At 36.4% G+C, this 19,189-nt stretch overlaps 2 protein-coding genes across 10 annotated transcripts; one reads left to right on the top strand and one right to left on the bottom strand.

Moving 5' to 3' along the window:
* The first annotated feature begins 260 nt into the window (after positions 1–260).
* On the top strand, positions 261–11,353 carry LOC110601755 (protein ALWAYS EARLY 3). 4 transcript variants are annotated; one of them, XM_021739033.2, is made up of 21 exons: positions 263–464; positions 2,005–2,128; positions 2,326–2,424; positions 2,592–2,654; positions 2,857–2,934; positions 3,225–3,399; positions 3,761–4,020; positions 4,099–4,438; positions 5,036–5,113; positions 5,900–6,117; positions 6,238–6,294; positions 6,609–6,620; positions 6,759–6,926; positions 7,015–7,193; positions 7,289–7,571; positions 8,274–8,516; positions 9,035–9,178; positions 9,563–9,703; positions 9,795–10,013; positions 10,518–10,817; positions 10,947–11,353. In XM_021739033.2, exons 2-21 carry the CDS (start codon positions 2,024–2,026, stop codon positions 11,109–11,111), a joined length of 3,327 nt encoding a protein of 1,108 aa, XP_021594725.1. In that variant the 5' UTR covers positions 263–464; positions 2,005–2,023; the 3' UTR covers positions 11,112–11,353. The 4 variants fall into 4 exon arrangements, 3 of the variants coding, with proteins under 3 accessions (XP_021594727.1, XP_021594725.1, XP_021594724.1); XR_002485885.2 differs by having other exon boundaries at positions 261–464; positions 6,609–6,926; positions 9,795–10,071; XM_021739032.2 differs by having other exon boundaries at positions 6,609–6,926.
* An 864-nt stretch (positions 11,354–12,217) lies between these two features.
* Positions 12,218–18,546, bottom strand: LOC110601756 (sucrose nonfermenting 4-like protein). 6 transcript variants are annotated; one of them, XR_006348789.1, is made up of 14 exons: positions 18,320–18,546; positions 18,017–18,204; positions 17,849–17,936; positions 17,243–17,383; positions 16,845–16,979; positions 16,677–16,736; positions 16,056–16,145; positions 15,429–15,563; positions 15,050–15,194; positions 14,806–14,979; positions 13,911–13,974; positions 13,748–13,817; positions 13,033–13,427; positions 12,218–12,948 (listed from the first exon to the last, which is right to left on the bottom strand). XR_006348789.1 is itself a non-coding variant. In XM_021739036.2 (14 exons), exons 2-14 carry the CDS (start codon positions 18,118–18,120, stop codon positions 12,857–12,859), a joined length of 1,413 nt encoding a protein of 470 aa, XP_021594728.1. In that variant the 5' UTR covers positions 18,121–18,204; positions 18,320–18,542; the 3' UTR covers positions 12,218–12,856. The 6 variants fall into 6 exon arrangements, 5 of the variants coding, with proteins under 5 accessions (XP_021594728.1, XP_021594730.1, XP_021594729.1 ...); XM_021739036.2 differs by having other exon boundaries at positions 13,033–13,147; positions 18,320–18,542; XM_021739040.2 differs by lacking the exon at positions 12,218–12,948 and having other exon boundaries at positions 13,033–13,147; positions 13,375–13,427.
* Positions 18,547–19,189: the final 643 nt, after the last annotated feature.

Raw genomic sequence — 19,189 nt, 5'->3', positions numbered from 1 at the left:
GATGTCGGCGACGAGTTGGGCCTTATGAGGGTCTGGGCTTCAGCTAAGAGTTCAAGTAATGGGCTGGATCATGGATCCAGCTGAAACTCCGTAGGAGCAACGGATCAAGATCTAATTTCGATTGCCACGCGTACGGCCGACGCGGTCAGAACCAAAACGAAGGGCCCACGTGCAACAAGAGGGCAGCACTCACTCCCAAAAAAAACAAAAGAAATGAAATTTTAAAAAGTGACCCACCAAAATTACAAAATTCTCATGCCCTTTTAATTTCTATTATTTTTAAAGTTTCGCGGTTATACCCCCAAATTTCTCCACCTTCCTTTCATCCTCTTCTCCATCATTTGTGAAATCCTGCTTCATCATAGTTTCCTTTCTGCTTGATCGATCGCTTCCTGCTTCGATTTGCTTTGCCTTATAATCTTCTTATCGCGATGCTCAGTATATCAAACCCAGCGCTTTGATCGGTAAGTTCAAGCTTTGCTCTTTCTCCCTGCTTCAATCTATCAATTAGGGTCATTCAATTGAACAGTTTCCACCTTCCTTTTGCCATGCCACTTAGTGCCTCTGTTTATTTCCTGAAAAAAAAAATGGGAGTAGGGAAGAGAAAAGGGGAAGCAAATTGATTTCGATTCCTATTGTTTTTCCCTCTTTCTCTCCATTTTTTAAATGATTAGAGAAGTAAAATTCAGTTAAATTGTGTTTTTGGGCTCATTCGAGTCGCAGTGACCTGTGAATTTGAAAATCTCACATCGAATTCTGTGTTTTTCTTTGCTTTGCTTTGCTTATGTGAGACGATTGGACGAACATCGCAAGTTCGCATTGACTAAACTAAACAGCTCGCTTTGAGCGAGATTCTTATTTCGAAATTCGGTTGGCTTTTTTTCTTCCTCTTGTTTCTCAGCGAACAAACATGAACTAGGATTTGATCCATGAATACTCGATTTGTATGTTATAGCTGCAAATTTTAGAAAGAGGCAGTAATGGGATTTTGGCTGTTTTGACTTCATTGGAGCTCTTTGCTTACCTTTTTCTCTTGTATAAAAAAGTGGAACATTCATTTTAGTTATTTTAAACATTAACAATGAACTCAAACTTACCGAGTTTTGGTTCCAGCTTCTTTTCATTTAGTATTTTTCGCGTTTCCTGATTGCCTATAATAGGATTTCTGAAATTTGATTCTTCACTTCTTGTCACAAGTCGATTCTGAGGTCTTAGATTTGGATCTCTTCTATGCTGATTCATGTGGTGCATCCATTTGCCCTGCATTGTCATATGATCTTATATTTATATAATATACTAAGTTTGTGCTTAAAAGATTAAGTTATCTTCACTTTATGACTTGGAATTTTGATGGGATGACGTTATAATGGGAATCGTTGGATCAACCGCAGTACCTCAGAGAAATTCATTTGTTGGGTGCATACTGTTGTTGCTTTCAGATCTATGTAACAGTTATCCGTCAAATACTCTAATGTCAAAATCAATTAGATCTTTGTAAGGTAGTTGATTATTTTTTGTGCTCGGTTGACTTGCTGTCCAATCTTCAGTTCATGGACTGGATTTAGGATAGATCCGGCAACTCAGATTAACCAAGCAAAAAGATGTTGGTTCTTCTTAATTGATAATTTCCTTTTAGGTTAACTCATCCAAAATTGGATGGAGAATATTTGTCCTTTCTTTTTCTCTTTTCTGCATCAGGGAACCAATTCCATGTGCAATATGGGATTTAATCCTGCTTCTTTTTTCCATTTATGCCATTATATTTCTTTTACTGGTTCATGTTTAGCGGATTTTAGTTAATTCTGCTAAACTACATTCTTTTTCCAGCAAACAAATCACTGCTTTTTTCCCTTGTATATAATATTCACCATCCCTCCTTTCCTTTTGATAGCTCTGACCACGTGTGGGCTTGCAGTTATGGGAACATTTATAGAATGAGCATCTTTTTAGACTTTTACTTTTGTTTTGGATAGTAAAAGCTAACTTATTTTTTGCTTACTTCAGATAATTGATCAAGGTACTCATGGCTCCGTCAAGAAAGTCTAGAAGTGTGAATAAGCGGTTTTCATACATTAATGAGGCCACTTCTAATAAAAATGGGGAGAATACCAACAAAAGTAGGCAGCGGGTGAGTATCTGGCCTTGCTCAGTGGGGTATTAATTTATATTTTATCAGTTTATGCAACAAGGTACCTTTTTTATCCGTTCAGGTAACTTTATTATATTAAATAGGGGTAATCTTTTGGAATTAATCAGTAGCTTCCTAGCTCATTAAAAGTTTGATTTTGGAAGCACTTCTAGTGTATGACCCTTTTTCAATTGCAGAAGAGGAAGTTGTCTGACATGTTAGGACCACAATGGAGCAAGGAAGAGCTTGAGCGTTTCTACAAGGCATATCGTAAGCATGGGAAAGATTGGGAGAAGGTCTGTACTGGATTTTCATAATGAGAGTTTATTGGACTTAAAAATGTCAAAGTGATACCTAAATCTTTTTTTTTTCATGGTAAGCATAGGACCAGCTTTTCAGCTGTTAAGATAAAATGATGTGATAACCTTTGCTTTTTCTTTGTTTTTGTTCCACGGGGTTCTAGATAACTGCTACAGTGCGTGACCGGTCTGTGGAAAATGTAGAAGCCCTTTATACCATGAACAGGGTAAGTAATGATTTTAATAACCAGTGTCTATCATACAACTTATTTTGATATTGGAACTTTTACATTTTTTAGCAATTCATGAATTTTTTTTTTCACATTCCTTAAATCATTTATCTGTCTGTTTTTAACTCATTATGTATAAATGAAGAGGTTACTGCCTTGTGGTAATAAAATCAGTAATGAAGATACCCCTTGTTTTCAGGCTTATTTATCTCTTCCACGAGGGTATGCTTCTGCAGCTGGACTAATAGCAATGATGACAGATCATTACAGTAATCTGGTGAGAATGAAATATGCAGAATACTACCTGGATCTTAATTTGGTGGTCTTGTGGATAATGCTCAAGTTGGCCATCACTTTCAGATGTTCAAATTAGATTTAGTTGTTGTTTTCTTTACAAGTACTGCATGATCAAAGGATACCATGAGTTTTTTGTGTTGAAACTTGAAATAGAGAATTAGTTAATCATGTAATTTTTAAGCAAAGCACAGGCATCTACATGTGTTCATGCAGTGTGTGTGTACTATGGATAAGGTGTATCACTAAAGCTAATGGATTGTGATTTTGCAGGAAGAAAGTGAAAGTGAACAAGAAACTAATGAGCCTGTAGTGGCCCATCAAAAACCTCAAAAGGGTGCTAGAGGAACTAAAGAATTAGATGCTTCTCCGGCCCCAGATCTTGTGCAATCCCAGTCAGGTGCATCAAATTATGGCTGCTTGTCACTGTTGAAGAAGAGGCGCTCTGGTAGAAACATGCTCTCTCTCTCTCTCTGCTTCTATGGCTGATTTATTTCCATTAATTTTTCTTTCTTTCCTTGTTTTTTTTTTGCCGGGAGGGGGGGATGTGTTTTGAGAGAGTGCATTTTCTTGTTTTCATGGTTGAAACTGGTGGCAGTTCAGTAGCTGTAGCTATGTCCATTAACTGTGAGTCCGATCATTAAACCTCTGGTCTAAATTCAACTCCAAATTTAGTTTCTTCCTTTTTTAACCCCCTTTGGCTGCTACTGCTGAACTTTTCTGATTTTCTTCCTCCCCCCCAAACAAAGTTTTCATTGTTAATGTATTGTTCAGGATCAGCTTTCTTAATCTCTTGGAATTTATTTTAGGAAGCAGGCCTTGGGCTGTTGGAAAAAGGACACCTCGTGTCCCTGTTTCTTATTCATTTGATAAAGACAACAGGGAGAAGTATATTTCACCAATTCGACAAGGTTTGAAATTAAAGGGTGATGCACTGGATGATGATGTTGCTCATGAGATAGCATTAGTATTAACAGAGGCTTCACAAAAAGCTGGTTCTCCCCAGGTCTCTCAAACACCAAAAAGAAAACCAGAGACACCATCACCTGTTCGGAATGGTGAACATGTGGTAATTTATTTAATGGCTTCCATTATTTTTCTTTAATGTGTTCCTAGAATTATAAATTTAATTAATCATGGTATTCAGCCTGCTGAATCAGAGACGACCAGCACCAAGCTTCGTGGCAGTGAAATGGATGAGGGTGGTTGTGAATTAAGCTTGGGAAGAACAGAAGCTGATTTAGGACATTATGTAAGAAATAAACGTTTTGCGAAGGGGAAGAGATATCATGTGAGGAAGCCAGAAGTGGAAGAAAATGTAGATGATCATTTGGATGACTTAAAGGAAGCTTGTAGTGGGACAGAGGAAGGACAGAAGCTGGGTGCTGTCAAAGGAAAACTAGAAATGGAGGGTTTGGGTACAAAACTCGTAAGGTCCTCTAGTAAGGGTCCAAGAAAGAGAAGCAAAAAAGTTCTCTTTGGAGAAGGTATGCTAGCAGTTTCATCTAAGTCCAAAGGCCTGTCTCCCAGTTTTTCTTTCAATTTGAGATAGCTGTGCTCTTTTCTTTTGGTGGATGTCGCCTTGGACATAACATGTTTCAGGAATATCTCAATGGCACGCAGGCTGTTTGTTTATTGTTTGCAAAGGATGTGCTAGTTTTAGGTCTTGACTCTATTGAACTAAATGGAAGATATGGTAAAAATTTCATTTTGTTCTTCTTTAAGCTATTTGAAGTTGATCAAAGAAGAAAGTTTCTCCTTTGTGAATGAAGTGTCAAGCATCAGAAAATATTAGAAGGATTATACTATACAAAGATGGAATGAAATCAGTCCTTAGTAATTGAGTCTCAGATTTGCTATCTTGAGTGAAATAACTTCACCTTCATCCTAATTTAATTTGTTCGTGGAAACTTTTGGTATAAAATAAGGAAAGTTTGTACTGTTGCGGATGATATTACCCCCTTGGTTCAAATCCAGCAACTTCTTCCTTGTGTTTCTCCTTAAGCGAATGTCAACCTCTGTTGAAGCATGGTATCCTTGTACAACTTTTTATTGCTTTTCCTTCTTTCAATTCTCTTTTGTAGGTGAAGCTGATGCCTTTGATGCATTGCAAGCTTTGGCAGATTTATCACTGAGATTGCCAGAAGCACCTGTTGATACAGGTGAGAGATATATATGCTTTTAATGAGTAGATTATTTAAGGACTAATCTGTGATTTGGTCTGCTGCTTTTATTGTTTATTTATTTTTTCTTCCATGCTTGTTCTGGTATTTGTACTGGTTGTCACATTACTGAGACAATTTTTTAGGTATGGATGTATTATTCATACTTCTAAATAGTTGATGTGATTATAAGATTATTGACCAATAATTCCCGCACATTATCTTCCAAATGTGGATTGAATTTAAAGGCAGTAATAACTCTAATTTATAACCTTGCATGGTGAGGCATGCTGACAGATGGTAATAAATAAAATTGTTTTTACAGGTGGTAATATATTAAATTGTTTTTTTCTTTGATATAAATATTTTTCTTAAAAAAATTTATGAAGGTATTCTATTCAATTAAAGTAAACATGCAAACCTCATTTAAGAAAAATATGTAGTGATTTTGACAAATCTTTATTGTTCATACATTGTATATTGAATCCTCTATGAATGTCCTTTGTCTCGTTTTTCCTGGCATAATTATTTTTTGAAATGGAAGCAACGTAAATGTGTTTGCTTTAGTTATAAATAAGTATTAGAATTCAATGTAGCATTTTTATACTTCCTGGGGACAAAAACTTGTCGCTGCCTTTGCACTTCTTGTGAGTTTGAGTTCTTTGTTTTTATCTATCTCTACCAAATATTTTGGAGATTCCTAAAATTGAGCAAAATTCATTATATAATGATTATATTGTGTTATTAGGCAATCTGGATCTGATTTTCTGTGAATGTGTCTGCCAGAGTCATCTGTTCATGTTGAGGAACAGAAGAATGAAATCGTTTCCAAGACCAAGTTGAAAGGGAATCATTCAACTCCCAGAGTTAAAGTTGCCTCGAAAACAACTAAACAAGGAAAAGGTTTCCCTCATGTTGTTAAATCAATTCCAGAAGTGAAGGATGGAGACCATCAGATTAATGTTGGGATTCGGAAAAGAAGAAAGAAGTCTTTGCCATCTAAGGTTAGGATCAATTGAACTCTCATTTGATTGCAGCCAATTTTTTTTTTGCAGTTATCTTACCAGAATATTCTTCATATTACATGAATTTATGTCTATCTCTAAGTTTCTTATGAGTTGCAGATTTTAGAAAATGAAGAACGTATTGATTCTCATCTGGGTGAGTTCCAAAAGGTTGAGGTGTGTAGTTCCCTTCACCTTTGAAATTTTAACCTGTTTTCTTTTCAATGGTTTTATGGAATAAATGAATTTTAATTATGTGGGATGTTTTTTTAATTTATATGAATTGCCTAGTATAAGTGAAAACAATACTGAAGACTCCATCTTTTCCAATTTGTTGTGTTTGGTATTACAATTTGGATTCTCTTTTTTTGGGGTATATCTTTTGTTACTTAGTAAAGTAATTAGCTGTCTTATGTATAAAAATGGATAGGAACTTATATTTCTAGGTTCCGTCATTGATGTTATTCTTATGTGTCCCTTCTTGGGTGTAGGGCACTGATGATGTAAGTCACTTAATAAACAAAGCCAAATGCTCTCATGATTCTGCATACCAGAAACAAGGGAAATTGATGAAATCTCAAGAACTTACTTCCACCGACCATGGAAGGGATTCAAATGATTCAGCTCCATCTTCCATACAGGTTTTATCTTCAAACCAATTCAACTTACCTACCAAAGTGAGGAGTAGGCGTAAAGTCAAGTCACCAAAACCTTCTATTGATAAAGATGCTCCGTCTTCTGAGAACATTGTAAATGGCCAATACAATATTGCCATTCCTTCCCTCAATGACAATGCATTCAATCTTAAGGTTAGATTGCGTGCTGGTTATTTACATTTCCGTATAGTTTGCTTGAATCTCTGATTATGTTTGACTTATTTGTTATTGATTATTACAGAAAAAGCTTTCTAATTGCCTTTCCTGGTATCAAGTTCGGAGGTGGTGTGTTTTTGAATGGTTCTACAGTGCAATTGATTACCCATGGTTCGCTAAAAGGGAGTTTGTGGAATACCTGGATCATGTTGGATTGGGCCATATTCCTAGATTAACTCGTGTTGAATGGGGTGTTATAAGAAGGTATATGGATCTATTGTATATCTCCTACTGCACTTTTGACAGTTCAATAAAATCTCAGCTTAAAATATTTATTTGCATGCTGCTTATCAATGCAGTTCCCTTGGTAAACCACGTAGATTTTCAGAGCAGTTTTTAAAGGAAGAGAAAGAGAAGCTTAATCAATACCGTGAATCTGTCAGAAACCATTACACAGAACTTCGTGCTGGTACTAGGGATGGACTTCCTACTGATTTGGCTCGACCTTTATCTGTTGGACAACGTATTATTGCTCTTCACCCTAGAACGAGAGAGATTCATGATGGAAGTGTACTTACTGTTGATCATAACAGATGCCGAGTTCAGTTTGACGAACCTGAACTAGGGGTTGAATTTGTCATGGTAATTCAATTTTCTTTATGACATTTTGTATATTCATTGTAGTAAGCATTTAAAGACCATGCCACTGCATTCCTTTATCTACAAGGAAGAGAATAGTTAAGTAAGCAATTAAGCATCTAATTCTCAAAAGACACCTCTTTGTATTAGTAACTTAGATGCCTGAATTGCAGTTATGCCTAGCCTGATTGGTCTCCCTATATCCTTCAAGGGTGTGGGGCTGGAGAAGTGGAGGGGTTCTGAAGTTTGAATCACTCCATCCACCAAATATTGGTTGATTTAAAAGGGATGAGGTGGGGACAGGCATCTGAGGCCTGTTGGGTTTCCCATTGGAATAATTATATAATAAATTTAGTGCCTGCATATGATGTTTATTATCTCTATTTGGATGCTCTGAATTGTTACTCTTTGTATACCTGGTTAAAGAAAACAACAAACCAGTTTACATTGGAGTTTGTTTCTAATTCCCCTGAAAACAACTGTATTACAAGGGAGGTGGGTGGGGAAAAATTTTTGCTACTGGAAGATGTGCTTCAAAGATCACATGTGCACATTCCTTTTCTTAAGTTTATGTTGCATTGGGAAGCCCATAGTGTACTTCATTTTATTAAACTTTTCTGAGAATGTATATGTCCTTTTTTTGTTGCTTTAACAATGATATATTTTTCTTTCAAGTGTCATATTGTGGTGCCTGTTTTACTGCAGGATGTTGATTGCATGCCATTAAATCCATTGGAAAATATGCCTGCATCTCTTACCAGGCACAATATTTTTTTCAATAAATTTATTGAGAACTTAAATGACATCAAAATGAATGGGCAACCGATGGAAAGGAAGGTGGAAGGATACATAAAACTTGCTCCATGTGAGAATCTGGAGAATGGGACTGGTTTTCCACATACTTCTCCATCAACTCATCTTATTAGCAATTTATTTCAGCATGCAAAGGTCAGGAGTCCTTGGAATGTACATTTATTGTATGCTTATGGCATTTGGTTAATTTGTTAGATATAATGAGCAATTAAAACATTTTGCCTGCACAATGGAAAGGATCATTTTTCTTAATACCTCCATTGCTCTGTGGTTCATGAAGTCCTCACCATTCAGAGAAGATGCCTGTTACTTGTCTGTTGGATGCCAGAATGCTTGATTATAGATAACCAGTATGATATTGTGCATGAGTTCATCACCCCAGTCAATTACTTTTCAGTCAGATTAATCCTCTGGGACACATGCTTTAAAATATACTTTTCAGACGCAATGGAGATTTCCCTGTTGCATCATTACTTAACCTTCTCCGATGAGCTAAATTCTTTTGTGTTTTAGCCTAGCTACTGCTATATATCAACTTTTAGCAAGCCCAAGGCCGTACTCACTTCTGCAGCCATTTGATTTAGTAGCCTACTATGTTAACTTTATTTCTGTTTCTTTTTCACTTTACACTAGTTTTTTCTTTTCGGCTGTAGGGCGGTTCAACAAATTCTACTATGCAAGTTAGCGTCGAGTCAGGTGAACCTGTTATTGCTCAACCTTTTATTCTTGCACATGTCCAAGCAAAGGAAGCTGATATCCAAGCTCTTTCTGAGTTGACTCGTGCTCTTGACAAGAAGGTTATATTACTTGTTTGGCTATATGCATCAATTTTAGATAATTTTGGCAGCTTTTTTCCCATTGAAGTAGTTTAACTGAAATTTATCTCAGCATTCATGTTCACACTTCATACATCTTCTAAATCTGTATTTTGGCATATCCATTTGAAAATCTTCTATTGGAAGAATAATTGCATCACTTGTGACCATCTCTTATCTAATGTGCACTTTCATCTTCATGATTGATGTTGTTCACCTTGTTGCGACATTGAGTTTGCTGGTGTCAATTATGGTCCATGTAGTATTTTGTTAACTGTAGTTGCATTCAGCAGTAGCTGAATATAGAAACCCTTTCCTGATGATGACAGTATTAAGCAAGAACTTGATGAATATTTGAACTTGCAGGAGGCTGTGGTTTCTGAGTTGAAGCGCTTGAATGATGAGGTGGAAAACCAGAAGAATGGAGAAAACTCCCTAAATGATTCTGAACTTTTTAAGAAGCATTATGCTGCTGTACTTTTGCAGTTAAATGAAGTCAATGAACAGGTATGAGTAATCTATCGACTGTTGTCAGATTCAATCTTTATTCCACTTTTCACTTGCAGGAATCACTTGACTTGATCACTTCTTTTTGTAGGTCTCTTCTGCTCTCTATTGCTTGAGGCAACGTAACACATATCAAGGAAATAACCCACACATCTGGTTGAAGCCCATAATTTGTATAGGTGAACCAGCTGGGAGCTGTGGCTCGGTTGACCATTCTGCAGATGAGACCCAAGAACCTGGATCTCATGTGTCTGAGATTGTTGAAAGTTCAAGAGCAAAAGCTCAGACAATGGTTGATGCAGCTATGCAGGTTGGACGCTATTTTGACATTTCCTGTTTGCGTGTCCGAGTTCTTTGTCTAGACTACAGTTAAGTTAACAATATATAATTTGCTTAGAAAATAACTTGCTACCTTAAAATTGCAAGTGAACCTATTTTTGCAATTCTGCGCTAAAACAATGTTTGTTAGCGGAAAGTAGTACAATTGCTTTTACCTTTTATGTTGGCGCCCTGACTGTGTGGAACTAAAATCTCATCCTAGCGGTGAATGCTATTTTCCATTGACATAACCTGATGTCTTCTATAGACTGTTCCAACTTCGTGAAATCTGTGGGAACATTTGTGTTGGGAGTTCTAAGCAAAGTGTTTCAGTAAATATTGTGTTGCTACAGTTGGTCATGGATCTTCTCATGGCTGAGATAATGAGCGATCTGATTAACAAGTGGATTCAAAGCCATACCATCACTGCCTTTTTTCTCCTGAAAACCCATGTTTCTCCAAACAATAACCTCTTTCTAACTTCTAACTGTTTCAGGCACTGTCATCTTTGAAGAAGGGAGGAAGTGGCTTTGAGAGTATTGAAGAGGCTATAGATTTTGTAAATAATCAACTTTCAGTAGATGATTTAAGCACAGCAAGCATGCAAACCTCTACCACTGCAAATTTAGCACACAGCAGTCTGGCTTCTCAGGATCAGCCAAGTTCCTGTGCAACAAATGTGGGGACAAACAACCATGCTCCTGGTACTCACTTGGACCTTATTTCTGACCAAAATGAAGCACAAATCCCTTCAGAACTCATTACACAATGTGTAGCTACTTTGCTTATGATTCAGGTGAGTATTAGGTATGTTTGTATGTTCTGACACTTTTATGTACCTTGCAAAATATATCTTTTTTCTTCAGTTTATTGTTTTATGCCCGAGAGACCTGGTTCTGATTATCTTTGTAAAATCAAAACGCAGAAATGTACAGAACGGCAGTTTCCGCCAAGTGATGTTGCCCAGGTACTAGATTCTGCAGTTACAAGTTTGAAGCCATGTTGTTCACAAAATCTTCCAATATATGCAGATATTCAGAAATGCATGGGAATTATTAGGAATCAGATATTGGCACTCATACCTACATAGCTCATAATAATTGCTATATTTTTTTTCTCGGTTACTTCCCTTCCTAAGTGTATAATATCTGAGTGGAATCAGTTGCCTGAAAAATGACAAATTGGCATGTATTCTCCATTTTTTTTCCCTATATCTTGTTTGGTAAGCTAAACAGGAGTCTGTACATGTACCAAAATACCTGTGGTTCCACGATACTGCTGTCAATATAAGAATCAGCATCTCTTATTCTTTGTGCCCCCTAGCGGTGGTCATGATGTTTCTACTATTAGAATAGAAACTAGTCTCTAATGGCATAATCTGTGTAGATTCTCGGCTATACATGTCAAATTGGGTTCACCTGTGATGACCAAGCTTGCACAAACTACAGAAGGTCAATGCCAACGTGAAAGGTTAAAGAAAAAGGAAGAAGAAATGGTATAACTAAACCTGGTTCAGTTATTTTGGCTATCACTAGATAGAAACCCGGGTTGTTATGAACTAAGAAGAAGAGGGACTCGGAACGAGGAACGAATTTGCTTTTCTTTCTTCTTAACTTGCACCTTCCATCTGCACCGTCGTGCCCTAATTTTCTTCAACTGTTATGGGTCTCTGAAATAGGATTTACTTGTTGGAAGCAATCTAGTAGAAATGGCCATGTTATACTTGTTAACAGTTTAGTCTTGATATTCACTTGCATGCAAATAACAGAAACCACAGTTTAAGGAATGAGACAATGATCTAGTACTTGTTATTAAATCACTCGAACTCATGCGTTCCTTTGCTTCGGTTCCTCTGATCTGTTGAAAACAATCCCTTGTATGCATGGTTTATTTTAGAGATTTATCCAAGCCTTTTGTGGCAAATAATTATTTTTTGGTAACATATTTGAAATTGACCGAGTTTTGAAGCTCAAGTACCTATCATATGATGCAGCCTTACTTTTCTCATGAATGAAAATGAAACCAACAAAGATTGAAACATCATATTTAGCTGCCAACCATCAATTAGTCATAAAACTGGCATCTTCACTCACATTCAGTTTTATCTAATCAAGTTTTACCTGTTATTATTAGTCTACATAGCAAATTATGAGAGGGAAAAAAACAATAATAGTTCAAAACTAATTATAACGATGCTAACACTTAACATGAGAGATTTTTTAATTGAATTTCCAAAACTATATATAGACTATTTAGTGTATTTTTGAAAACTCGAAAACTAACTGCTCAATTTCACCACAAAGACTAAATAATAATTAAAAATCTAATCTATGAACACCACCAAAAGGAAAAAGAGCCGGTCACAACCCCTTCAAATTTTCTAAGGACCAATCACAACCTAATGAAGCATAGAAGAGAATATTCATTGAAGTTCCTCTTCCCTAGCTCTTCTCCATTTGGCAGCAGCATACAACTTTACGCATCCCATGCTGCTCCCTCGCACATCAAAATTTTGCAATTTACATCAGTGGCTTGAATGAAGGGCATGGGAGAATAAACAAATTAGAGGACAAGGATAGTTTTGCATGCACTCTATTAGCCTGAGATTCTGAGAACGGCAACCAAGCAAGGCCAACCCAATGGTTGATTTCAAAGAAGTGAGAACAAAGTAACATTGAAGTTGAATGTATTGGAGTCTCATTCGAACGAGGCAGGAGATGCGGCAATAAAATATGCCTGTAGTCATAAAACCACTGTACATTCTCTTTCAAGTTATAACTTTCGTGGTTGGTTTGAACTCATCCATGCAAGAGCTTGAAAATGTCCAGTTTGAACTTATCCAAGCAAGAACTTGAAAATGTCACTCAGTGTGACGATGCCTTCCACACGGTTACTGCCTGCTTCCACAATGATAAGCCGTCTAACCCCTGAAATCCCAGGGTTGAGGACCATTAATTTAGTGACACATTATCCGAAAGGCACCACTTGAATTTTTTAGAATTCTAAATTACCTGGACTTGCCAATCGTTCCATCACTTTATGCAATGTATCAGAACGCAAACACATCTGACATCTTTGATTTAGTCTCTCATGTGGAGAATAATAATCTTGTCCCAATTGCAAAGCCTAATCAATTGAAATAATAATATGATAATAAGCATAGAAAGCCATACCCCAACATAAGCAAGATGCATAGCATGGATTCCCAATTTTAAACTGCATTTTAAATATGATGATATCACATAAAAAACATTGTCATACACAATGCTTAGTAATTCAAACAAATTCATGAAGCCGAAACCAGATTCAAACAGTATTAATTGAATCTTGATGCCATGTCTGCGAAGTCATACATTGATTCTCAACATCCGACCAGCAAGTGCAGCCTTAAGGTTTTGTTTGCAATCTGCAAATTCTTCATACTTTGAGGTAGATAAAAAAAAAGGTAGATACATGCCACAGCTGACCTAAAATCTTGCAAATCTAGAAACTCTTAAGGGGCTATTGGCATTCAGCTTAATTAACAACAACAACAATAATGAAGCTGTAATCCCAAATTAGTTCCAGTTGAAGTTGGCTATATGGATCTTTTTTCGCCATTCAAAACAGTTTGAGCAACCAGTTATTCTAGAAATTTGAGCTATTGTTTTCAATTAATAAATATAAATTGACACAGTGAACATGTTCAAGGGAATGAAAAGTAGAGAGGTAAACAAAGATCAGTACCTCATGAATAGTTATTTCACTAATATTAATATGTGTATAAACTCTATCTTTCGCCAAGGCAGTTATATCACTGTTCAAAAACAATAACATTTATCCTCAATCAGAAAATAGTTCCAAAATGAGCTCTGAACACAGTTGTATTACACCCAGAAGAACTACTTACCTCCGACAAAATATATCCAGTAATGAGTCGTTATCATCAACTATTGGTATTGAACTTACTTGAGCTGCAAATACAAAGAAAAACATTAGCATAATGATTCGCATAAAATGAAGTTTGGCCTAGGCATATAATAACTGATGATAATGCCTAATCTTATACATACGAAGGAAACTAGCTTAGTAAAGTCTTGGCATGAAGGTACATAAGCAAGAGGGTGCCATTCAACAGTAACTTGACCAAGGAGAATGGGTAGCAAAATGGGAAGGTGAAATGAAATGAAATCTAAGATACATAACATCATCTTACTAAAGCATGAGTTCATAGTTCCAGATCTGTTGGAGCATTTAGACATTTGATGTAAGTTCCAGTTAGCCCGCAAGGCTTACACTTGTTCAATCATCAAGCTTGTGTGCTTTTTGCTGGTGAACCTCAATAAAATCCTAAATTGCCTTTTAAGAACACTGATTTCTTTCTTGAAGTCAAAGTTACAGCTAAGAACTTCCCACCTAATGCTTAGATACCAAAAGCAAACTAATACCACATCTAATGGTTGCAGTTTGCCAAGGAAAAGCAACAGGCCACATGTTGTAACTATGAGAACATGAAAGAGGCCTAACAGAAAGTTTTGCAGAATTTCAGTTTCATAAATCGATGAGGCTTATTCTAACCTTGGAAGCCTGACATCCACTTACCCATGTGCTTCATGCAATATGAAAGCCTACCATCAGTAATTAGTCAAGTCTTGATATTGGCAAAACAATTTTAAGGCGCTAGCTAGAAAAGTCATGGCTCAATATAATAAAAAAAAAACAACTTCATCCTTATCATGATTCACTGCCTCCCCTGAATAATCAATTTTTCCCTTTTATGCCCTTGATAGAAACCAGAAGCATACCTTGAATCAACAAGTTTAGAGCTGAACTAAGCGAAGCACTAGGTCTCAACATTGCCAATGGGCGTTTATTAGATTCTCCAATCTTTGGGACCCATGTACCCACCGGAATAGCACAAATTGGCAGTTGAAGAACAGGCAAGGTGCCAGAACAATGTCTAAAGTATCTGCAAATGCCTGGAAATTAATGTGCCCTGGTCAGTAACAACCCCATACAACTATTCAGCAAACCAACCAGGAGGCTTACATTTAAGTATTCCAGAAAGTGAAGCAAGATGCAATAGCTGGGGAAATGAACCATCTTCAGAAGATGAATGGATAATTGGAATTGAAGACACCTCATTTTGCAATATTCTCAAAGCAACTTCTCTCAAGGTATCATATGGCCCAGCCTGAGACAATCAGCAAACTGCCCAGTCAATTTACACAAGCCACTGATGCCTAACTTCTAGTTCATTATTATTATAGTAAATGATACAGAATTATCGTTGATGCTGAGTTCCACAAGTTAGAGCAATACAAACAAACAGTAAATGCAGCACAAGGAATAGTCACGCCTATGAATGTGAACATGAATATGACCTGTTCATTTAAAAGAGGGTACAAATACAACATAAACCTCTCACATGGATGAGACGTCTAGAAAATGCCCTCCCATTCCCATCAATTTGTCTATTATGATATGATTTTCCCTCTTTCCAGGCAGATATGGTGTGTGTATCAAGCTCTTCCTCTGTCAATTTTGATCCATGGTTTCCAAGCTGCAAGTAGATGGTGACACAGCAGTAGCAGAAATACATAACAGCACAATCAAAGATCTTTTCCAATTCTAGATACACTAGAAAACATTAGCAAGTGTAAGGTGTCCAGCATCCTTGATGATCTCTCAACTAAACATCAAGTACATTTTTGTTTCATTCTAAAACAAAACATTCTGAAGGAAAAAAATTCTGAATAACATAAGGTGGAGACAATGGAGAACTACTTCAAATTTAGCTTTTTCCTTTAAAAACATCTCCAGAACAGTTAAGTTCAAATTTCTTGCTATAACTATCATACATATGATTATCCAATAACCAACTCCTTGAAATATCTAGTTTTTTTTCTGTTGCCCAATCCATGTCCTGGTAATACAGGATATTTGACAACTAGGAAATCAATGCAAGTTTGAGCAATAAGGAATGGACAAATAAAGAAAATATTTGCATTTGTAAACACACCAAGGAAAGATATTTAAATTTATGTGCTCATACCTCCCTCAATATTAAAATGAAATCCAATGCACTGAGCACCCCAACAAACTGGCTTTTGCTGAAGTCCCAGAGAGGAGCCATAGGAATTCCCTGGAAACAAACAGCTTATATCAGAAAAAATACACGCGCAAGTTCACATTACAAGTATATATGCATGAATGCCACCAACATGAAAAATTATAACATGACAAACCCTTTACAGATCCTGATTGAAACTTTCTTTGAGAACTTATGAAATAAATTATCAAATTCTAAACAAATTGCCTCACAGGAAAATTACACAAAGGACAAGACCATGAGAGGTGAAGGGTTGAACAAGTATAGGGTTGCATTATTACATTATGTCAGTTAGTATTTGACTAGTACTTTATATAGCAATATTTCCACAGCAATACAAGAAGTACTTTGACAATACAAATCATAAGTTGTTTAAATTTGCATAGGAATGCATGCTTACTTTTCCTCCAAATATCTATGAGTTCAGCGAAGAGACCAACAAAAAAAAACTTTCCTTTTTCCATAGCCTGTCAGTTCAGAATATTTGACAGGAAGCTCAACTAAAGTCGGTCCAATGACACACTCAACAAGATTCTAAGGTTAAGGAAAAAGCAAATTACACACCTTCTCATATAAAATATGAAATGCTTGCTTTACCGGCAAATCAACATCCAAAGCAACAACCTGTACTACATGTACTGAATTAGGAGAAAAAGGGAACAGTTTGCAGAATCCAGTTTAAATAATCCGGAAATGATCTCATAATAAAGTCCACGGTCAAAAGATCCAAACCTTGCCTGACTGGGGAAGTAACTCGTAAGTGGTCTGAGTTGACAAATATGCAGAAATGCGGTGACGAGAGGCCTGTAAGTCAGCCTCTGATATCCTCGGTAACACATCAATTGATGTACCATCTGATGCATGGTCCTGCATTGCGAATCACAACCCAATTGCACTAAGTACAATTTGTGACAGGACAAAAGTTACAGAACATAATCTGCAATATGAGGACAATCAACGTTTGTTGATGAAATACAAAGCCCCATATCCATATCTTTTTTTTAAAAAAAATTTGCATATAATTGGCAGGGAATGAAAAATTCCAATATAGGAATCCCATTTTTTAACTGTTAAAAGGCCATCACAAAGCAACTTCTGAGCTCGGCAGTCACAGTAGAAGTGTGTCTCACCACATGTCTCAACTCTGGACCCATAATAAAATCGTAATTGGCTTCCCCAGTGAACAGGACAGTGTTCACTACCCCACATTCACTTGTCGAGCAAGATTGGCGCTCATCGTGTTTCCATTCTCCGTCAACCAAAAATTTATACTGCATCAAAATATCTCGGTAAATCAATATAAGCATACATAATACTGACATGAAAAAATTGATTCAGCCTATCTCATTCAAGTCGAATGTTTGTAAGATTTGATGAATCCAAAACATTCCAAGTACTTTAAACTTCTGATCTGCGGTGCTGACCAAAGGTTGCCCATATACAAGGAAAAATATATATATATCCATCTCACCATGCATTTATGAAAGTGAAAAATACACAAACTAATTATGTCTCTGTAACCATATTGTTGGAGAAATTCGTTCCCATGAACTCCCTGCAATCTAAGTGACCATAGCTCCGAGACTGAGGAGAAATCAGCATCTCCATAAATAGATAACGTGTATGTCATATAAATACGAGAGAAAGAGAGTGAGGGGGAGGGAGGGAGACCATGACAACTATATAAAGGGTGACATAGTGCACGAGCATCTATGATAATCATAATCCTAACCCACCTGGTGATAACCGGGCGTTATACTGCAAACGGCCTGAAATATTGTAGGGCAACCTTCCATCGGCGACATAGGCACAAGCCTAGCCCATCTTCACAGTAAAAGGACAACACATCAATCAAAGCCACCGCATATTGTAAAATTAAATATAAACTAAAACATGAGCATCACCTATAAAAACTACCGCTCAGAAATACACTTTGACCCCCATGAGGCCACACAAATCGCATTAATACTGTGCCCGCAACTCCACCAGCTTCACTGGCAGAATCCATATCCGGGACAAACGTTATTGCTTCCCCGATTGTATAAATAATTCCCCAAAAATCCCTTCTAAGTACGCTCCTTCAGTTCATTCACTGCAAAGCAACTTTAATCATTAAATCCCTCTCATCAAACCACTTCATTTTTCTTTAAATTCCACTTTGATTAAACTATTAACAAAGTTGTATTAGCAATTAATCCGAGCAGTACCTATGCACAAATTTGTCAGCTAGAAACCCAAATGAAGAACCGAGACGCACCGTGAAACGGAAACGAAAGTAGCTCCAATATTCGAATGGGAAAATCTCAATGAAAAATGAGTGGGAAATTCGAGTATAAATAATCCAACCCTAAAGAATATGATAAACGAATAATACAAATTAAAGGAATAATTGAATACTCATTATTATGCTAATGGTTTATGGGATTAAGATCGATACCATCGAATCTAATTTCCAAATTGAAAAAAAATACGAGGAAAAAGAAAAGACAAACTTTTATAGATGTTAACGTTTTTCTTCCACGTATTGGAATTGGAAGGTAAAATAAAATAAAATAAAGTCCACAGGTTCGAAAAAAAAATGATGGGCATCTGTTTGCGGTAGGTGGATAGGAGCCCACGTTTGAATTTTGCTATTTAAAAAAAAAAAAACTACGGTTAAATAGAGAAAAGAAAATAAATAAAAAAAATAAATTTTTATTAACGTATTTGAAAATGGAGAGGAAAATATTAATTGAAAAATTATTTTTGGATTATAAAATTATAGTTTTAACTGTAAATATTAAAAAAAAAACATTATAAATCTATAGTAAAATTATAATTTAAAAATTCCCTTCTCATATATTTTTTAAAAATATTTAAAAAGAGAAAATAAAGGAAGGTGACGTCTTTGGCTTTTCTTTTCGGTGTCATGAACACGTGGCGGCGTATGCAAAAAGGAGACAAGTGGGACCCAGCCAAATTCTGTTCTTTTTGCAGTTTTTCTTTTGCCAGAACTTTTACGCTATTTGGACCTCCCTTTTCTCGAAACCTCACTACTTGCCATGCATTAGAGGCCAAATCAGGCTAATCAAACCATC

The sequence above is a fragment of the Manihot esculenta genome, chromosome 15, assembly GCF_001659605.2.
Source record: "Manihot esculenta cultivar AM560-2 chromosome 15, M.esculenta_v8, whole genome shotgun sequence".
Taxonomy (NCBI): domain Eukaryota; kingdom Viridiplantae; phylum Streptophyta; class Magnoliopsida; order Malpighiales; family Euphorbiaceae; genus Manihot; species Manihot esculenta.
Note: the sequence above shows the minus strand (reverse complement) of the source record. Positions and strands in the feature narration are given on the sequence as shown.

Coding starts and splice junctions, on each gene's coding strand:
- LOC110601755 (XM_021739032.2), top strand. CDS start 2,024: ATGGCTCCGTCAAGAAAGTCTAGAAGTGTGAATAAGCGGTTTTCATAC. Junction 4,021..4,098: donor TTCGGAATGGTGAACATGTG/GTAATTTATTTA, acceptor CATGGTATTCAG/CCTGCTGAATCAGAGACGAC. Junction 6,295..6,608: donor GTGAGTTCCAAAAGGTTGAG/GTGTGTAGTTCC, acceptor TCTTGGGTGTAG/GGCACTGATGATGTAAGTCA.
- LOC110601756 (XM_021739036.2), bottom strand. CDS start 18,120: ATGGATTCTGCCAGTGAAGCTGGTGGAGTTGCGGGCACAGTATTAATG. Junction 15,195..15,428: donor TTTCTAGACGTCTCATCCAT/GTGAGAGGTTTA, acceptor TGATTGTCTCAG/GCTGGGCCATATGATACCTT. Junction 13,818..13,910: donor CTGGATATATTTTGTCGGAG/GTAAGTAGTTCT, acceptor GTTTTTGAACAG/TGATATAACTGCCTTGGCGA.